The sequence below is a fragment of the Silurus aristotelis genome (assembly GCF_946808225.1).
Source record: "Silurus aristotelis genome assembly, chromosome: 2".
NCBI classification, from domain to species: Eukaryota; Metazoa; Chordata; class Actinopteri; order Siluriformes; family Siluridae; genus Silurus; species Silurus aristotelis.
This window is the reverse complement of record NC_139575.1, coordinates 2,398,296-2,418,650: the sequence shown is the minus strand read 5'-3', so window position 1 is coordinate 2,418,650 and position 20,355 is coordinate 2,398,296. Positions and strand designations below refer to the sequence as shown.

At 41.3% G+C, this 20,355-nt stretch overlaps 3 protein-coding genes across 3 annotated transcripts in view; 2 read left to right on the top strand and 1 right to left on the bottom strand.

Annotated features, from left to right (window-relative positions):
* The window catches only part of atp10a (ATPase phospholipid transporting 10A), a 377,925-nt gene that overhangs the window by 157,772 nt on the left and 199,798 nt on the right, over nucleotides 1–20,355 (top strand). The gene's annotated exons all lie outside the window — the stretch shown is intronic.
* The window catches only part of oca2 (oculocutaneous albinism II), a 370,587-nt gene that overhangs the window by 332,301 nt on the left and 17,931 nt on the right, over nucleotides 1–20,355 (top strand). The window lies entirely within an intron of this gene.
* Nucleotides 1–20,355, bottom strand: part of LOC310737471 (gamma-aminobutyric acid receptor subunit beta-3-like) — a 43,245-nt gene that overhangs the window by 6,753 nt on the left and 16,137 nt on the right. Inside the window, exons 4-7 of the mRNA XM_083561802.1 lie at nucleotides 6,763–6,983; nucleotides 2,306–2,388; nucleotides 1,101–1,238; nucleotides 492–551 (exon numbers count right to left, since the gene is read on the bottom strand). Coding sequence (XP_083417928.1) covers nucleotides 492–551; nucleotides 1,101–1,238; nucleotides 2,306–2,388; nucleotides 6,763–6,983 — 502 coding nt within the window. The remainder of the gene's footprint in view (nucleotides 1–491; nucleotides 552–1,100; nucleotides 1,239–2,305; nucleotides 2,389–6,762; nucleotides 6,984–20,355) is intronic.

Sequence of the window (20,355 nt, the reverse complement as noted above, 5' to 3'; positions counted from 1 at the left end):
TAGAGTAACAGAGTGAGCGACTATTCAGGATGAAACCCGTTCAGACACAGCAGATAATGTAACTTAAGAACTCAGTCTCCTCTGGTTAGGCCACACCCACTTTAGGTTTAAACCCAAATACATAGGAGGTGGTAACAAAAATTTTCAAGACTAATGGTGTAACTGGTGCTGTTCTGACCGACATGCGTTACCACATCTGCGATTTCGTCACAGACGGCGAGTTAGAACAAAGAGCAACATGAAATTTGCATAAAACTGGGCAAACGTTGACATACGGCGATGCTGCAACAAGTCGTTTGAGATGTTTTGAGTGGAAGAGCGGAAGAACATCGGCGGAAGACGTCGAGAGATCGGTATGACCTTCGACAAGCTCAACCCAAAAATGTCCAAACCATTCGGCAACTCGTGCATAATGATCATCGTCAAACAAACGACGTGATCTCACTTCTGCACCCACCCTAATCGCCAGATTTGACACATGTGAACGTCACCCTCTTCCTGAAGATCAGGATCCAGCTTTAAGCTTGCCTTTTTGACACCGTTGTGGAGACCTGGCGTGAATCACAGGAGGTGCTTCACACGCTTCCAAAAGAAGACTTGCAGGACACGTTCTAAAAGAACGCTGCGAGATGCTATATTGCTACTTTGAAGGTGTGTAAATGTAGATAAATGAAGTCTTGAAACGTTTTTCTACCAACTGACACATTTGACAGAGAGGTTTTTATTACTCTCACTTTATAATCAAATCATTGATGTGGTGAATCTTTCTGTAACAAGATGTTTGTCATATTGATGGAAAGAGTCTCCAGTCCCGGTGCATTCTAACATCGTAATTTACATTGTAATAGTCTTCAGGAGCGAAGGAGTTCTCTGAAGTTTCTCACTATCATAGCTAGTTGTGGTCAGTGAGCGGTCAGGAAACACCTGTTTAGAGCTTATAACCCATGAGAGCTGGAATTCACTAGATGTTCCACTAAACCACTATTGTGAGGTCGTACACAGAACCAAAGAACACGTTAGAATTAAGCTTGTTAAAAATGCTGTGTAAAACTGGAAAAGTGGAACATTCAGAACCCCGGCTAGGTGTGTGAAACCGTCACCTGTGGAGAAGACGACGTTCCTGGACACCAGTTTGTAGTCCACGATGGAGAACTGCGGAAGCTCGATTTGGGACACACCAGATACGGCGTTGTCTCCTCCTTTCCAGTAGAACTGGATATCGTCTGTCGTGTAGCCATCTGTACAATAATCACACGTATGAATGAGTCACGTGTACACCGGCGTGTGGAAAAGCAGTGCAGTGAGCTAAATTTAATGAGCAGTGGGCAGTGATGCGTTGGGTGGTGTTGCTGCATCGCTGCAGCACTGAGGGGTTTCCGGGTTCGATCCTGGGCTCAGTGTGTGTGGAGTTTTACATGTTCTTCCTGAGTCTGTGTGGGCTTCATCAGGGTTGCCTGGTTTCCTCCCACATGCCGAGACCATGCTAAGTGAGCCGGCGACCCGAAATTGTAAATTTTTCTCGATTGTCTTAATGAACAAGCAATTTTAGTGGATAATCGTGTTTATAAGTGGGCGGAGTCAATGCAAATAAAGAGATTTTTACATTTACGGTATTTGGCAAAAAACGATGACGCATTTTTACTCATTGGGGCAACGTTTTAAAGAGCGGGAAAGTAAATAAACGGCAGCTGGACAATACGCAGGTCAAAGCGTGTTACGTTTTGCTCATGCGCAGTACAGGGACGTGAACGGGATAACGGTGGCCCAAGACTGGCAGCTCGGCAACACTGCGGCTTGTACTCCTGACCTTCTGATGATTGAGGCTACATGAATACGGATACATTTGAAACGATTTGCGATGAAAAAAAACGCCGTTTTTAAATGTATCCGTATTTATTTAGCTTCATTTATCAGAAGGTCAGGAGTAAAAGCCATGGTATTGCCAAGCTGCCAGTCTCAGTCCACCGTTAACCTTCTGTACTCCAGAGGTGCTGTATCACGGCCGACCCTGCGCTCTGACAGCAGCTTCCTAACATCACTGGAATATGTGAATATATAACAATTTCCTTTTGGGATCAATAAATTGTTCTTAAAATAATAATAATAATAAAATCCTGCGTAAAGCGTTTTATATTTACATGATGATTTACAATGATTTCGAATTATTTTCTTTTTTGAAAGAATCAGGAAGGTGGACGGTGTCCAGATTGGTTTCTGTGGTTCAAAAGTGTGTGTGTTTGTGTTTGTGTGTGTGTGTGTGTGTGTGTGTGTGTGTGTGTGTGTGTGTGTGTGTGTGAACGCTCACAGCTCTCAATCTCCAGGGTACAGTTCTGTTCATCTAGCGGGTATCTCCTCAGGTCCATCATGCAAGCAGCAGTCGTAGTGATTCTGAATTGAACAAACAAACACACGCACACACACACACACACACCACACACACACACACACACACACACACACACACACACACACACACACACACACACAGACACAGAGTACTACTTTATATATAAAATTTAATAACAGATGTAAAGAAATTCAGTTATTGTATCTGCTTTATGTGTGTGTGTGTGTGTGTGTGTGTTTGTGTGTGTGTGTGTGTGTGTGTGTGTGTGTGTGTACGTGTGTGTGTTAGTAGCTATACTTATGTATTGATTGGGTGAACACAAGAGCCATTAATCTACACTTCTCTCAGTGCACTTTGCACTCAAAAGCGTACTGTAAACACACACACACACACACACACACACACACACACACACACACACACACACACACACACACACACACACACACTCACAAATAGAGAGAGAAACTGCTGCTTCTATTAAAATGTATGTATGTACTATGAAGCATATACAGTATTATATATATATATATATATATGTGTGTGTGTGTGACTGCCGGTCAATACTCAGTTCAACAAAAGGGGCGGGGCTACAATGTATATAACATTAGAGGGTGTGGTTTCGTCTTTATTCGTGATAATGAACATCTTCCCAGAAGAGTGGAGGTTATTATAGGAGCTAATGGAGACTATATGTGGAATGGGGATATTTGAAAAACATGCACATAGAAATGTTATGGTCAATTTTTCTCCACGGAGTTTTGATAGATGATGTAAAGTAGATACTTCTGCTGCAGGGAATGACTGATCTCTAACTGGAGATGTTTCATACCTTTACCTTAAACCTTTGAAGTCTTCAAGCAGCGAGTCTCCAGTGATGGAAAGCTTTTGATCTAAATAAGTAAAAAACTCTGCACGTGTTTATATTCACCCTGAATACGAATATGAAAATATTTTAATATTTAATATTAGAAAATGCTGTTTTATTCGTTTCTTTTTTCTCCTCCGTTTCTGTGCAGCTCTCCATCACCACGTTTCTTCTTCTCTCTGGTGTTTTATTTGTTTAAGAGACAAAGAGGAACGCGTGATCGAGACGCCGGCGTTCAGCTCGAGGGAAATTAAGCACGTATTATTTCACGAGCGCTGCGGTCACATGGAACCCTGTCCAATCTATCAGCTCGTCTCCCACCGCCAGCAGAAGAGCGCTGGGCTTTAATATCGCGCTTTCGATGAGATCTGAGCTTTGAGACTCGAGCGTTCCTGAAGCGCTCGTATCGCCGTGAAGGAACACCGACACCTCCAGGAGCTCCGGGACTCGGATTTATTACACTCACACAACAACTTTTTTTAATCAGTGATCGTTATAATTTCACTGACAATTAATTCCTACATGATTTATTTTATATTAATATCAGTCTTATATTATTATTATACCACTTTACTACTCATCCCTTCATCTTCTACTCCTTCACTACTTATCTCTCTATTTTCTACCACTTCACTACTCATCCCTCCGTCTTCTACCGCTTCACTACTCATCCCTCCATCATCTACCCCTTCACTACTCATCCCTTCATCTTCTACTCCTTCACTACTTATCCCTCTATTTTCAACCGCTTCACTACTCATCCCTCCGTCTTCTACCACTTCACTACTCATCCCTCCATCTTCTACCGCTTCACTACTCATCCCTCCGTCTTCTACCGCTTCACTACTCATCCCTCCATCATCTACCCCTTCACTACTCATCCCTTCATCTTCTACTCCTTCACTACTTATCCCTCTATTTTCAACCGCTTCACTACTCATCCCTCCGTCTTCTACCACTTCACTACTCATCCCTCCATCTTCTACCGCTTCACTACTCATCCCTCCGTCTTCTACCGCTTCACTACTCATCCCTCCATCATCTACCCCTTCACTACTCATCCCTTCATCTTCTACTCCTTCACTACTTATCCCTCTATTTTCAACCGCTTCACTACTCATTCCTCCGTCTTCTACCACTTCACTACTCATCCCTCCATCTTCTACCGCTTTACTACTCATCCCTCCATCTTCTACCGCTTCACTACTCATCCCTCCGTCTTCTACCGCTTCACTACTCATCCCTCCATCTTCTACCGCTTTACTACTCATCCCTCCATCTTCTACCGCTTCACTACTCATCCCTCCATCTTCTACCACTTCACTACTCATCCCTTCATCTTCTACCGCTTCACTACTTATCTCTCTATTTTCTACCGCTTCACTACTCATCCCTCGATCTTCTACCACTTTACTACTCATCCCTCCATCTTCTACCACTTCACTACTCATCCCTCCATCTTCTACCGCTTTACTACTCATCCCTCCATCTTCTACCGCTTCACTACTCATCCCTCCATCTTCTACCACTTCACTACTCATCCTTTCATCTTCTACTCCTTTACTACTTATCTCTCTATTTTCTACCACTTCACTACTCATCCCTCCATCTTCTACCACTTCACTACTCATCCCTTCATCTTCTACTCCTTCACTACTTATCCCTCTATTTTCAACCACTTTACTACTCATCCCTCCGTCTTCTACCACTTCACTACTCATCCCTCCATCTTCTACCGCTTCACTTCTCATCCCTCCGTCTTCTACCGCTTCACTACTCATCCCTCCATCTTCTACTGCTTTACTACTCATCCCTCCATCTTCTACCGCTTCACTACTCATCCCTCCATCTTTTACCACTTCACCACTCATCCCTTCATCTTCTACCGCTTCACTACTTATCTCTCTATTTTCTACCGCTTCACTACTCATCCCTCGATCTTCTACCACTTTACTACTCATCCCTCCATCTTCTACCACTTCACTACTCATCCCTCCATCTTCTACCGCTTTACTACTCATCCTTTCATCTTCTACTCCTTTACTACATATCTCTGTATTTTCTACCACTTCACTACTCATCCCTCCATCTTCTACCACTTCACTACTCATCTCTTCATCTTCTACTCCTTCACTACTTATCCCTCTATTTTCAACCACTTCACTACTCATCCCTCCGTCTTCTACCACTTTACTACTCATCCCTCCGTCTTCTACCACTTCACTACTCATCCCTCCGTCTTTTACCGCTTCATAACTCATCCCTTTTATCTTCTACCGCTTCACTACTCATCCCTCCATCTTGTACCACTTAACTAATCATCCCTCTATCTACTACCACTATCTACTCATCTTTCCATCCTCTACCACTTCACTACTCATCCCTCCATCTTCTATTACTTCACTACTCATCCTTTCATCTACTACCACTCATCTACTCATCCCTCTATCTTTTACCACTTCACTACTCATCCCCCATCCTCCACCACTACAATACTTATCCCTTGATCCTCTACCACTTCACTACTCATCCTTTCATACTCTACTAATTCACTGATCATCCCTCCATCCTCTACCACTGCTCCACTAATCTTTCTATCTTTTATCCTTTTACCTCTTTACAGATCCCTCCATCCTCTACTACTGCATCACTGATCCCTCCATTCTCTACCACTGCTCCACTCATCTCTTCATCCTCTACAGCTGCCCCACTTATCCCTACATCCTCTTTACTCATCCCTCCATCCACTACCACTGTTTCACTAATCCTGCCATCCTCAGCCAATGTTCCACTAATCTCTCCATCCTCTACGACTTCTCCACTTAGTCCTCTATACTCTCACACTTTTTCAGAAATCCTTCCATCTTCCACCACTGCTCCTCTGATCCCTCCTGCTACATGGAGTTGATCAGGACGTTTCTGCTCGGTGAATCCACTTCCTCCTCTCCTGCTGGATGCTGTAAAGTGACACAGAGCTTCACAGAGCTTCACCTTGCTGCAGCTTCCATTTCACTTTATCTGTGTGTGTGTGTGTGTGTGTGTGTGTGTGTGTGTGTGTGTGTGTGTGTGTGTGTGTGTGTGTGTGTGTGTGTGTGTGTAACTTATATCTTTTTGTTAAGTTCTGATTTTCTGGGTGAGAAAATAAACACCAGGACTGAGTTCATGCTGCGGTGCTTTCAACACTTTTCATTCCCTGAAAATATTTATTAAACTTAACGCAAAATAAAAAATCTTTATGACTGTTTTTGGAATTTGTGACAAAAAGAAAAAGAAAGAAAGAAAAAAATTATAATTTGGACAAAAAATAACAAAATAAATATATGATTGCATAAACAAATAAATAATAATAATTTTAAAAGGTTTAGGAATTAGCAATCAGAATTAATTAAATACATAATAATAAATAAATAAATAAATAAATAAATAAATAAATAAATAAATAAATAATGTGCTTACACTAATTGTAATATTAATTATGATTAGTAATAAAGTATATGCTGTAAGGTTATAAGATAAAAATTGAAATGTGAACAGAGAGATGACTGACCTCAGCCCATACAGAACCATTCCGTCCGGGTGAAGGCGGATCATGCGGTTCTTCACTGTCACTCCATGGACGAAGGACTTCTTATCGTTCAGGAAGTAGGTGTCAGGAACCCAGAGCTGATCAGCCACTCTGTTATCCAGGGTGAGGTTCAGAGGAATCCCTGAGTACGCCAAGCGTTTATCCCTCCAGTACTGCTGGAAATACATCGTCAGAGTGAAGTCCTGCGAGAACACACATGAAGAGCTCATAAGGCTACATGACATCTTCATAGAGCCTTTATTAGCACCTCATGGTCAATTATAATGTGATTGAAAGAAGGAAAGAAAGAAAGAAAGAAAGAAAGAAAGAAAGAAAGAAAGAAAGAAAGAAAGAAAGAAAGAAATGTATAATATAATATAGACATAACATTATAACACATTATAACACATTATGCCAATGATCATACTTATAATTTGATTAATGTGTCATGTCAATAAAAATAATAAAAAAATCACTATAAAACCTTGCCTATGAGGAATGGACTTCCTAAAGGATAATGCAGGTTTATGTCAGCTTATGCAGGTGTTATGTAGTGTAGCAATGTGCTCCACTATCATTTCTAGAACATCCATAATGCAGTTCCATTATAATTTTATATGCACTGAAGAAGCAAAGGTTAGGTATAAACTCCAAACGCTTAAACCCCTGTTTAGACAGACTCCGCCCCCTGTGTGTGTGTGTGTGTGTGTGTGTGTGTGTGTGTGTGTGTGTGCAGAACCTTTCTCTAAGTTCTGCAGCAAAAGCTGAGCTCTAAATACTGATGTGTGTAATTTCAGTATTAAATCGTCACACACTCCACAACCTGACTGTACCGGGGTCACTCTGAAAACGTTCTTCTCTCCATCACACCGAGGCTGAAGACCTTTTCCCACATGCAGATCTGCTCTTTAACACCGCGGTGTGGCCATTACAAAGGCCTCATTTACATACAGAAATAAACTTTACATAGAAATTCGCCTGTGGCTTTTTGCTATGACAAAACACACTCACTCACACACACACACACACACACACACACACACACACACACACACACACACAAAGACACAGAAAAATAAATATTTTTATATACGCTGTATATTTATATATATTTGACGTGTGCTTCTTTCGGAACGGAGAAGGTTGAAGACTTATTCTGGGTAAAAAGAACCAACATGGCAACCATTCCATACTTCAACACCATTCAGTTCCGTCTGGACTGCGGCTCATTGGAAGCGACTTCACCGTACAACAAGACGATGAGCCGAAGCGCACGTCTGAGTTCTGTACGTGTTATTTAGAGAGTAAACAGACGTCTGGAGTGATATTTATCATGGAACCACCTGCCCAGTCACTGCACCTCAATCCTACTGAACTGCTCTGGGATGATCAAGAAACCTTCAACTAGTGAAGAACATCTTTGAGGCAAAGTATTTGTGTCGGATGCCGAGGGTGTGTGAAGCTGTTCTGCATTTAAGGGAGGATCATTGCATGATCCAAATCGCTGTATTGAAACAAAAGGAACACGCATGCGTCTCATAAATCATAAAACACTTTTCACAGTGTAAAAAAAAATAAATAATAATAATATTTATTAAATTATATATTATATAAAAAAAACAAATATATACACACACACACACACACACACAAAACTTTACAATAAATTTACAAATGTATTATATAACTATTATTATTCTACGAAAAAGCTATTAAAATTATTGGCACCCTTAGAGGGTATTTTAAATAAATGCCAACATGAAATAAATATTATTCTTAATAATAATAATCTCTCTATACATTTTTTTTGCCACATTTAAAAAAACTAATAAATAAAAATGATTAATTTCATTGTTTTTCTCTCATCTGGTCTGTGATTTAGGATGATATACAAACTTGTGTAAGTAAAAAAAAAAAAAAATAAATCTATTACACAACCAGATCCAGACCGCCTGCTTCTCCACACGCCCACTTGGGCAGTTTGGCAGATTTACTGAACAGACGGAAAGAAAAAAAACCTTCTCACCACTCAAATATCACGCATGTGAATGTGAATATGTCCAATTTAGCACAAGCTTTGAGTCATAAACCTCAAACCAAAGTCTCCTTCAAAATAAGTGAAAACTTTTATCTCCTTTTTTTTTTTTTTACTTAACTAAAAGTATGTAAACATCTGAGTATAAGATACTACGTGCCTCTTTCTGAACATTCCATTCCACATTTAGTCTCCATTCACTGTTATAATGAGCTCCTCCCACTGGGAAGATGTTCCTCTAGATTTTAGTGGAGATTTATGCATCCACATGAGGTGTTAGTAAAGTCAGGTACTGATGTAGGTGAGAAGATGAGGAGGCCTGGGGTGCAGTCAGGAAAGCATTCATTCATATGCAATAGTGTTGGAGCTCTACAGCAGGAGATCTTCCACTCCAAACTATAGAAAGCAGATCGTCATGAAGCTGCTTTGTGCACTTTGTGTCTTGCTGGAACAGGTTTGGGTCTCCTAGTTCAGGTGAAGGGATAATTTCATGCTCCTGCATCCAAAGACGTCTGATACAATTGTGCGCCTTCAAAATCCACATGGAAAAGTCGGGTGTCCCAATACTTTTGGGCCGTGTTACAATAAATACAGAAGTAAAACTAATAACAGAACAAAATCCGACAAAAGTTCTCTTTTCGGGAGAAATCGCTTCCATCAGCACTTTCTTTTGGGTCCGAATCGGTCCGATGTCAGCTCGGATTAGACTCACAGAAATATGTTTGTGAGAGTTTCATTAGTTTCGCTTGGACGATTCGTCCGAATAATGATTTCACTTTCTAATTTACTTCATTACGCTCATGTGGAATTTAAAAGGCAATCTGTCTACCGATCCTGTCCCTGAACGCAAAACAACGCACACACACACACACACACACACACACACACACACACACACACACACACACACACAATATAAAGAAAGAAAGAAAACCAAAGTCTGGAAAACACAAAACAAAAAGAAAACTCAGGCTCTGTTAAATGACCTCCTTTGGGATTGAAATAACAATGTTATTAGTGAGATGAGGGGAACACACACACACACTAACACACACACACACACACACACACACACACCAGAGTCTAGCAGCATTTACTTCAACTTAACACCACCGTGTCCACTGAGGATACCAGAATAGCAGCAAAGACCTAAGAGCGAGAAATTCCTGCAGAGTAGTGTGTGTGTGTGTGTGTGTGTGTGTGTGTGTCTGTGTCTGTGTCTGTGTGTCTGATCCTGAGTCATGCCCCTGTTTTAGCAGACTGACACTTTTTTCCCCAGCCATCCGAACGCAGCAGTTTAGCTCACAGAGCTTTAAAAACACAGAAATCTCGGGGTGATCCTCCTCATCCTGTTTTCAGTGTTTATAAGATTTATTTCTTTATTCATTTTTTTATCAATTATATTCTTACACTGAGCTCGAGCTTTTATTAAACGCTTTATTTCTCCAGCTTTTAATCAGGCTGAAACAATAGCAGGGTGATTTTTGTTCCATCTGTGATGCTGATCTGATGGATGATGTCATAAGCTCAAGCTAATAAACATGAAACAAAAATTATAAAAAAATGTAAAATTCAAATTATATATATATATATAATTAATTAACAAATTAAGAAATATTTTATAATGAGTTTTAAATTAATCTTTTATTTATTTATTTATTTATTTATTTATTTATTTATATATACAGTGAGGAAAATAAGTATTTGAACACTCTGCTATTTTGCAAGTTCTCCCATTTAGAAATCATGGAGGGTCTGAAATTGTCATCGTAGGTGCATGTCCACTGTGAGAGACATAATCTAAAAAAATAAATCCCGAAATCACAATGTATGATTTTTAAACTATTTATTAGTATGATACAGCTGCAAATAAGTATTTGAACACCTGTCTATCAGCTAGAATTCTGACCCTCAAAGACCTGTTAGTCTGCCTTTAAAATGTCCACCTCCACTACATTTATTATCCTAAATTAGATGCACCTGTTTGAGGTCGTTAGCTGCATAAAGACACCTGTCCACCCCATACAATCAGTAAGAATCCAACTACTAACATGGCCAAGACCAAAGAGCTGTCCAAAGACACTAGAGACAAAATTGTACACCTCCACAAGGCTGGAAAGGGCTACGGGGAAATTGCCAAGCAGCTTGGTGAAAAAAGGTCCACTGTTGGAGCAATCATTAGAAAATGGAAGAAGCTAAACATGACTGTCAATCTCCCTCGGACTGGGGCTCCATGCAAAAAAAACACAGTTTCCAAGGTTACTTTTGGTAATACACTAAGACGTCATGGTTTGAAATCATGCATGGCACGGAAGGTTCCCCTGCTTAAACCAGCACATGTCCAGGCACATCTTAAGTTTGCCAATGACCATTTGGATGATCCAGAGGAGTCATGGGAGAAAGTCATGTGGTCAGATGAGACCAAAATAGAACTTTTGGGTCATAATTCCACTAAACGTGTTTGGAGGAAGAAGAACGATAAGTACCATCCCAGGAACACCATCCCTACTGTGAAGCATGGGGGTGGTAGCATCATGCTTTGGGGGTGTTTTTCTGCACATGGGACAGGGCGACTGCACTGTATTAAGGAGAGGATGACCGGGGCCATGTATTGCGAGATTTTGGGGAACAACCTCCTTCCCTCAGTTAGAGCATTGAAGATGGGTCGAGGCTGGGTCTTCCAACATGACAATGACCCGAAGCACACAGCCAGGATAACCAAGGAGTGGCTCTGTAAGAAGCATATCAAGGTTCTGGCGTGGCCTAGCCAGTCTCCAGACCTAAACCCAATAGAGAATCTTTGGAGGGAGCTCAAACTCCGTGTTTCTCAGCGACAGGCCAGAAACCTGACTGATCTAGAGAAGATCTGTGTGGAGGAGTGGGCCAAAATCCCTCCTGCAGTGTGTGCAAACCTGGTGAAAAACTACAGGAAACGTTTGACCTCTTTAATTACAAACAAAGGCTCCTGTACCAAATATTAACATTGACTTTCTCAGGTGTTCAAATACTTATTTGCAGCTGCATCATACAAATAAATAGTTAAAAATCATATATTGTGATTTCTGGATGTATTTTTTTTAGATTATGTCTCTCACAGTGGACATGCACCTACGATGACAATTTCAGACCCTCCATGATTTCTAAGTGGGAGAACTTGCAAAATAGCAGAGTGTTCAAATACTTATTTTCCTCACTGTATATACACATACAGGTGCATCTTAATAAATTAGATGATCATTAAAAAGTTGATTTATTTCGGTAATTTAATACAAAAGGTGAAACTGGTATATTATAAAGCTTCATCGCACACACACACACACACACACACACACACACACACACACACACACACACACACACACACACACACACTGATATATTTCAATTCTTTAAATTGTGATGATTTTGGCTCACATTTAACGAAAACCCACTTTTTTTTTTTTAAACTTCATGACCAATCAACAAAACATTTTGAGTGAATTGTTGCTTTTGCTTTAATTACTGCCTCAATTGGGCGTGGCATGGAGATGATCAGACTGTGGCATGGAGATGATCAGACTGTGGCATGGAGGTTATCAGTCTGTGGCATGGAGGTGATCAGACTGTGGCATGGAGGAGATCAGACTGTGGCATGGAGGTGATCAGACTGTGGCATGAAGGTGATCAGACTGTGGCATTGAGGTGATCAGACTGTGGCATGGAGGTGATCAGACTTTTGCTTGGAGGAGATCAGACTGTGGCATGGAGGAGATCAGACTGTGGCATGCAGGTGATCAGACTGTAGCATTGAGGTGATCAGTCTGTGGCATGGAGGTGTTCAGTCTGTGGCATGGAGGTGGTCAGACTTTGGCATGGAGGTCAGACTGTGGCATGGAGGTGATCAGTCTGTGGCATGGAGGTGATCAGACTGTGGCATGGAGGTGATCAGACTGTGGCATGGAGGTAATCAGACTGCTGAGTTGGTAAGGAAGCCCATGTTTCTTTGACAGTGGCCTTCAGCTCTTCAGATTTTTGTGTGTGTGTAAAATAAAAAGGTGGTAATTGTAAAAGAGAGAGTGTGTGTGTGTGTGTGTGTGTGTGTGTGTGTGTGTGTGTGTGTGTGTGTGTGTGTGTGTGTGTGTGTGTGTGTGTGTAAAATAAATAGGTGGTAATTGTAAAAGTGTGTGTGAGAGAGTCTATGTGTGTGTGTGTGTGTGTGAGTGTGTGTGTGTGTGTGGGTGTGAGAGTGAATGTGTGTATATATATGTGTGTGTGTGTGTGTGTGTGTGTGTGTGTGTGTGTGTGTGTGTGTGTGAGAGAGAGCCTGAGTCATGCCCCTGTTTCAGCAGACTGCCACCTTATTCCCCAGCCGTCCGAACGCGTGTGTGTGTGTGTGTGTGTGTGTATGAGTGTGTGTGTGTGTGTGTGCGTCTGTGTGTGTTTGATCGTGTGTATGTGTGAAACCCCAAGAGTCAAATGAGGTATCAGCACTAACCTCAGTGTGCCACGTGTGGGTGTGTAGCAGAGAGACAGCGTTGCCATGGAGATGGGTTTTATTTATATATTTGGGTTTTGTTTGCTCTCCTCCTCCTTCTGTATTTTTAGCGGCTCGTTGGCTTCAGGGCTCTAATTGTCCAATCAGGCGTAAATGCTGGTGTCGAGCTGCTACAACGGCGTCTCACTCGCTGCTCATTACCTTCAGCTCTGGGATTAAACGCCTGATCCTGCGGCGCAGCGCGGACGCATAAAAACATTTATTATTATTATTAATATCATAATGACAAATCCTGATGACATACAGTACGCCTGTGTTTGTTTATTTTCCAGCATGGAGTTCATGTAAAGTGTAGCATTTTGAAAGCTTAGCTGATAGGAGGCGGAGCTTTGTTTACACACAAATTAATTATTTTCAATTCACTATGCAACGTCACAAGATCAAATTCAGATCATTTAGATCAATCGTAACAATAATAGCTAAAGTCATAGGCGTGGCCTATAATCGTTAATAAAAAGCTTCTGGGCGTGGCTTGTAACAATAAAAGATAACGCTGTGGGCGTGGCCTGTAATGTGATATAAATATTGTGGGTGGTCTGTAATAATAATATCAGAGGTGATGGGCGTGGAATGTAATGGTTGTAGGATGCGTGTAGGCGTGGACTGTAACAATAATAGTTAAGGTCATGGGCGTGGCCTGTAATTTTAATAGAAAGCTTGTAGCCATGGCTTGTAAATTTACACTTACAAAGAACATCTTAATTATTCTTTATTTCTATATTTCTATATAATATCTCTTTATTTTTACTACATTATCTGTGTAAAGCTGCTTTGTGACAATGTCCAATGTTAAAAGCGCAAATTAAATAAAAATTAAATGCACTGAATTGAAGAGAATTGAATTGTAACAATAACAGTTAAGGACATGGCCTGTAATGGTAATTCTTCAGTTTGTGGGTGTGGTCTGTATTAATAGTAGTAAATTGTGTGGGTGTGGCCTATAACTGTAGCATTCCAGATTGTGTGATGTTCAGTTTGTGGGTGTGGCCTGTGGCAGTAATAGGTATATTTTAGATAGCGAAGCAAATTAATTAAATGAAATTAACGACTGAAGAACATTTTGTTAGATTTTCTCTTTTTTTTTACATTTACTTAGATTTACAGTGTCTTTCTGGCATCTGTGGTAGATGTAGAATTGAATTATTTTAAGCAGAACCCAAAAATTGGTTTAAGTTCATATATGAGCAAACCAACTCTGAATATGAGGAACTTTCTCCATGTTATGTAAAGGTGGACACAAGCCCCAGGATGAGTCCAAGGAATCATTCAAGCCAAGTCAAGTTGCTTTGCCTAATTTGCATAGTTTTGAGAAAATCTTGTGCTGAAAATACGTTCAAAATAAAAATCACACCCATAAGCTCAAAGTATAAGATTGGTGCCAGCGTGTGGCGCTGTGGAGTTTCCTGTAAGATCCATGTCTCTCTGAGGCAGGTCGTGACTGGAAGGTGCAGATGTGGGAATGATTCATGGTTCCATGGTGTGTATTTTCCAGGCTGATGTAACGAAGCTGTAACAGACGCCTCACCTGCTTTACTCTACTTTAGGAAAAAGATATCGTGAGGAGACACAGAGGAGATGCCAAAAAGACATAAAAAGACAAGCTGTGAAAAAGAGGAGGAGATGCTGAGGAGACACTAATGAGATGCAGAGAAGATGCTAAGGAGATGTTCAGAAGGTGCTCATGAGACACTCATGAGATGCTTTTATACACATACCTAGCTTTCTTAATGGTCCACCTTTCTGAGATGTTCAGAAGAAACTGGAGAGATGCTGAAGAAGACGCTAAGAGGACCTCAGGAGACACTAAGGAAACCGCAATGAGAAGTTGATGAGATGCTAATGAGACGTTTATCAGACACAGAGGAGGCTCTACTGACAAGATGCTTATTAGATGTTTAGGAGATACTAACGAGATCCTAATGTGAAGATGATGAGATGCTGAGGAGATACTGATGTGACACTAAAGAGAACATAATGTACCTGTACTCTGTACAATGACAATAAAGCTGAATCTAATCTAAATTATCTAATCTAATAAAAAGATGATGAGATGCTGAGGAGACAATAATTGGATGTTGAAGAGATGTTTAGGAGAGACAAAAAAAACCCTAATGGAAAAATGAGGGGATGATTTGGAGATGCTCATGAGATGTTTAGAAAAATCTGAAGAGACACTGATTAGACATTGACAAGATGCTGATAAGATGTTCAGGAAACACTAAGGAGACTCTAATGAGAAGACAAGAGAGTGCTGTGGAGATGCTGATGAGATGTTCAGAAGACACTGAGGAGAATCTAAAGAGACAATGAGAGAATGCTGAGGAAATGCTAAAGCGATATTGATGAGATGCTAATGAACTGTTCAGTAGAATATGAAGCGACACTGATGAGACACTGAGAAGATTCTGATGAGATGTTCAGTAGTCACTAAGAGACCCTAATGAGAAGATGATGAGGTGCTAAGTCAATTGTTTAGGAAATGCTGAGGAGATGTTCGGGAGATTTTGAAGAGACGGTAATGTGGTGTTAAGGAGACACCATTCGGATGCTGAGAGGAAAATTAGATGTTTGAAATTTTGAAGAGATGCTAATGAAATAAATAAATATGAACATACTCAGGAGACATTTAGGAGACATTGAGAAGACCATGATGAGATGCTGATGAGACAAAGATGAGACTTTCAGGAAACGTTATGATTTCAGGATTGTGTCAGATTCCTGAAGTCTAATGTATGTTTGTGTGTGTGTGTGTGTGTGTGTGTGTGTGTGTGTGTGTGTGTGTGTGTGTGTGTGTGAGACCAATGAGCGTTGTGTTTTGTGTACAGATGATTAGAACAGGGTGACGGTGTGTTATTTGGCTTCCTGCTGCTACACCTGAGAGGAACAAACACTTCAGACACCGACTGAAGATGTCATTGGTTTCTAAGATAACCGCTTTTGCTCGGCCGATGTGCACACCTGTGTGTGTGTGTGTGTGTGTTTGTGTGTGTGTGTGTGTGTGTGTGTGTGTGTGTGTGTGTGTGTGTGTGTGTGTGAGAGAGGTTCTCATCGTACTTTACAGCCTCGGCCACATTGGGGCAGACCAGAAGATCAAATCTTATATTCAACACACACACACACACACACACACACACACACACACACACACACACACACACACACACACACACACACACACACACACACACCTATTTTCCCAAACTCTACATCATGTGACAGATTTCACTACATAACCGTCTGTGATTGGTTAATTTCCACCACAATCAAACAACACAATCAGGGTTGCCATGGTTACCAAATCCCCCATTTTAAAATAAAAAAGCAAGCTCTTCTACTAACACAATCTGGCCGAATGTTTGTGGACACCTAACCATTAAATTGGTATGTTCCCATTTTTGAACATTGCATTCCACATCTAGTCTCCATTCACTCCATTCATATAATGAGCTCCACTCTTCCCAGAAGAGTGGAGCTAATTATATGAATGGAGTGAATGGAGACTATTCACGCATCCACAAGGGTGTTAGTAAAGTCAGGTACTGATGTAGGTGAGAAGGTGAGGAGGTGCAATCAGCGTTCACATTCATTCATCTTTAGTAGGGTTGGAGCTCTATAGCGCTTTTCACAATAAACATTGTCTCAAAGCAGCTTTACAGAGTTTAAGAATGAAGGTGAACGATGTGTATTTATCCCTAATGATGAAGACTGGGGCGACTGTGACCAGGAAAAACTGCCTTTAGACGTTATGAGGGAGAAACCTTAAGAGGAACCAGACTCAAAAGGGGAACCTCATCCTCATTTGGGTGGTTTTAAGAGTGTAAAACCTGGCAACCCAGATGCTAAATCACATACGATTTTATTCCCAAGCAATCTTGGATGATGCACAGGATTGATGCTATGAGATCAGGAAGCTCGAGATGTTTTATACACAAAATGTATATGCTAGCGCCTTTAAAAAAAAACGAAAAAAACATCCGCTAACATGTTATTAGTGTTTTATGGTGTTTAAGAGACACCTGGATGTTCGTTTCGTTTCTATGCAACAAACCCAGTTATGTAACCATCCAGTTGTTCCACTTTATGTTCATTAAAAATCCTCCATTAGCATGAAGAAAAGCTTCACAGCATCCGGACACTTATATTTCTCCAAACGTCCAGCTGAAATAATTTGCTGTTTCTGTTGTAAAACTCTCCAAAGATGTTCTTCACTAGATGGAGGTTCATCCCAGAGCAGTTCAGTAGGATTGAGGTGCAGTGACTGGGCAGGTGGTTCCATGAAAATATCACTCCAGACGTCTATTTACTCTCTAAATAACACGTACAGAACTCAGACGTGCGCTTCGGCTCATCGCCTTGTTGTACGGTGAAGTTGCTCCCGATGAGCCGCAGTCCAGACGGAACTGAATGGTGCTGAAGTGTGGAATGTGAGACATGTTGGTTCAGGATTCCTTTCACTTTCTGGAATCTTCCCTGCTCCAAATCAACTCATTAAACTTCCACCTCTGTGTGTGTGTGTGTGTGTGTGTGTGTGTGTGTGTGTGTGGGTGGGACTCCCCCCCCCACCCCCACCCACCCACACACACTCCTGTTTTGGAGCAGGGAAGAAGAGCTATAAGTCTTTCCTTTACTGGCTATTGGACTGAAACTGGAGACTCCATCCATAAAGGTTAAATAAACCTCCTGACTCATCACAATTAACCAATCGGGGCTTAGATTGAGCTTCTAATGTAATTTATTTTTAAATATTAAGATGGACCCTCACCTCAGCATGCAGCTTATCCAGGATTAATTTCTGTTTAAACCTTTTTGAAGCACCATCTCTGAGGGTCTACAGAAGAACAATAACGGTTCCTCCTCAGATCCATTTCTGTCTCTTTCCTTCTTTTGGGTGGATCTCGAGCAGCCCAGTTCCTCAGACCCAGATTCGATTTCATTGTTTTTTTTTTTGTTTTAGTTTTTTTAATGGAACACTGCTCCATTTTTAACATATTGACACAAATTTTTTATTCCTGTTTTGCATCTGGGATTTCTGACACTCTAGTTTAGAGATCTGTAGCTGCTAAAAAAAAAATCAATAGTTTAAATAGAATTTTTGTTAAAAATGAAATGAAATTAGATTTCGGTTAAATGTGGAGGTTTGTGTTATGAAGGACATCCAGCATAAATCATGTGCCAAATCAACTACGTAAATCACAAACCTGAATTTCATACCGGATCGGTCGAGGCCCGGGTTACCAACGACCACCACAGGTATCGTTAGCCAACAGGGTACCGGTGTAAATTGTGCTACTGTTGGCTGAAGGAGGAGAAGGAGAGGAGGAAGACGTCTACAGAGACAGCAGGGAAAGGAGAAGTGGAGGAGAGTGGAGGTTCGGGTTGGTACTTTAAATGTTGGTACTATGACTGGTAAAGGGAGAGAGATAGCTGATATGATGGAGAGGAGAAAGGTAAATATGTTGTGTGTTCAGGAGACCAAGTGGAAAGGGAGTAAGAGCAGGAACATTGGAGGTGTTTAAACTGTTCTATCATGGTGTGGATGTAAATAGAAATGGAAAAGTACAGTAAGAGTGTAGTGGAGGTGAAGAGAGTTTCTGATAGGGTGATGATCGTGAAGGTGGAAGTTGAAGAGGTGATGATAAATGTCATCAGTGTTTATGCTCCACAAGTCGGCTGTGAGATGGAGGAGAAGGAAAGATTCTGGAGTGAGTTAGATAAAGTGGTAAAGTGTACCTAGGAATGAAAAATTGGTGATTGTGGCAGACTTTAATGGGCATGTAGGTGAAGGGAACAGAGGTGATGAGGAGGTGATGGGTAGGTATGGTCTTAAGGAGAGGAATGTGGAAGGGCAGATGGTGGTAGATTTTGCTAAAAGGATGGAAATGGCAGTGGTGAACACGTATTTTAAGAAGAAGGAGGATCATAGGGTGATGTATAAGAGTGGAGGAAGGTGCACACAGGTGGACTATGTTCTATGTAGGAGATGCAACCTAAAGGAGATTGGAGACTGTAAGGTGTTGGCAGGGGACAGTGTAGCTAGACAGCATCGGATGGTGGTCTGTATGATTGAGGGAGGAAGACTGTAGTGTGAGATTCAGGCAAGAGGTCAGACAGGGGCTCGGTGGTGGTGAAGAGGTGCTGAAGAGGTGCTGGATGATTAGGCAACTACTGCAGAAGTGATAAGAGAGACAGATAGAAGAATTTGTAGCAATTGGCCAGGCAGAGGGACCGAGCTGGGAAGGACGTGCTGCAAGTTAGAGCAATAAAAGATGGAGATGAAAATGTGTTGTCTAGTGAGGAGAGTGTGTTGAGAAGATGGAGGGAGTATTTTAAGCATCTGATGAATGAGGAAAATAAAAGACAGAGTGAAGGTTGGATGGTGTGGAGATAATGAAGCAGGAAGTGGATAGGATCAGTAAGGAGGAAGTGAGAGCAGCGATTAAGAGGATAAAGAGTGGAAAGTCGGTTGGACCAGATGACATACCATAAGAAGCATGAAGATGTTTAGGAGAGATGCAGTGGAGTTTTTAACCAGGTTGTTTAACAAGATTCTGGAAGGTGAGAAGATGCCTGAGGAATGAAGAAGGAGTGTGCTGGTACTGATCTTTAAGAATAAAGGAGATGTGCAGACCTGCAGTAACTACAGGGGAATTAAGTTGATCAGTCACACCATGAAGTTATGGGAAAGAGTAGTGGAAGCCAGGCTGAGAGAAGAGGTGACCATCTGTGACCAGCAGTATGGTTTCATGCCGAGGAAGAGCACCACAGACGCATTATTTGCTTTGAGAATGTTGATGGAGAAGTATAGAGAAGGTCAGAAGGAGCTGCATTGTGTGTTTGTGGATTTAGAGAAAGCGTATGACAGGGTGGAGAGAGGAGTTGTGGTATTGTATGAGGAAGTCAGGTGTGTCAGAGAAGTATGTGAGGGTGGGGCAGGACATGTATGAGGACAGTGTGACAGCAGTGAAGTGTGCAGTAGGAACGACAGACTGGTTCAAGGTGGAGGTTG